Below are 1363 nucleotides of genomic sequence, written 5' to 3' on the forward strand. Positions count from 1 at the left end.
GACTGGACACTAATCTGATCTCCAAATACCTTCATTTACTTATGGTGGGTCTAGTAGCCAGACCTTTTACTTAGTAAAAGTAGCAGTACCCTCACAACAATATTAACTTAAGTAAAAATAAAAAGTAAAGTAACAGCAAAGAAACACGACTCCTAAAAGCACAATATATTTTTGAAATTACTCCAGTAACTAGTCACTACCCATCTCTGCTCTCCCAGTCTGTTTAAGGCCAGAATGGACATATTTCACTGTTACACTATTATAGAAAGCCAAATGGTGGCTCTATAGAAATATAGAGTAAGGCTGATTAAATCATCCCTTTTGGAGTACCAGGTCCTACTGGAGCTTTTCTTTGAAGCAAATCAAATGAATGAATCATGAATCATTAAGTCTAAATCCAGTTAATTTATTTAACCCGAGCCCTCATTTGCAGGCAAGAATTGAAATAAAAAAAAGTGTTCTTTCAAAAATATAAGATCCTTTGCACTGGAAGGTTCTCAGGTGGTTCAAAATAAAGTTTTGTTTAATGCTGAGGTCAGCTTTGTAGTTGAAAGCATCAGAAGTTAAGAAAAGAAATGTTCTTTGGATACAAGGGTCTGATTCCTCATTTGGTGTGTAATTAAACCTGAAACAATGCTATTCTTCTGTATGCAGGTTAAAATTGAGCTGCCCGTCCATGTGCATGAGAAACACCACATTCTCTTCACCTTTTACCACATCAGCTGTGAGTCCAGCAGTAAGGCGAGCAGCAAAAAGAAAGACGGAGTGGAGACACTGGGTGAGTGTAGCTCTGCATTTTTGACTGTTGGGGGGCGGTGTATCATTTCAGAATTGATATAGTAATGCGCAATGATCGTTTAGCTCAGTTTGAGAATTTTTCACCTCACAGTAAAAGCAAAAACAATGAAAACAGCTAAACTAAAACCAAAGCTCCATGGAGAAATAAACCTGAAAAAAAGACAATTTAAACATGAACTAATGATCTTTGATCTGCAGTAAGCAGCTAAAGATGGCGTCAAGATGGGATTCATGTTCAGACATGCAGAAATGTGATGTTTTACTGTTCAGAGGAGAGTTTGTGAACTATTTTTAATAGCAAATTAGAGGAACACAGAACTCATAATTCAGTGTTTAGAGAAGAAAAGGGGCAGAGAATGAATTATGATTTACATAATAGTTGTGCTTGAATTTTCCTTTGTTTTTTATTCCTCCCTATATTGAAGATTGAAAAAGGAAATGCGTTTTTAAGCTGGAGCTTTGATTTGTTTCTCTTGGATGCTTTGGTTTTCTAATTAAAGGACGGCTCACTTTTATAACTATTAGCCTCGTGAGACCATCCTGATCTCGCGAGCTTTCAAGGTTT

The 1363-nt window shown here is 36.5% G+C and overlaps 1 protein-coding gene across 3 annotated transcripts in view; it reads left to right on the forward strand.

Moving 5' to 3' along the window:
• dock11 (dedicator of cytokinesis 11) overlaps positions 1–1363 on the forward strand; it is a 134203-nt gene that overhangs the window by 66217 nt on the left and 66623 nt on the right. For all 3 annotated transcript variants that reach the window (XM_015397869.1, XM_015397870.1, XM_015397871.1), the window contains exon 20: positions 655–778. In XM_015397869.1, the coding sequence (XP_015253355.1) occupies positions 655–778 (124 nt within the window). The remainder of the gene's footprint in view (positions 1–654; positions 779–1363) is intronic.

This window comes from Cyprinodon variegatus, unplaced genomic scaffold (genome assembly GCF_000732505.1).
Source record: "Cyprinodon variegatus isolate N-32 unplaced genomic scaffold, C_variegatus-1.0 Scaffold894, whole genome shotgun sequence".
NCBI classification, from domain to species: domain Eukaryota; kingdom Metazoa; phylum Chordata; class Actinopteri; order Cyprinodontiformes; family Cyprinodontidae; genus Cyprinodon; species Cyprinodon variegatus.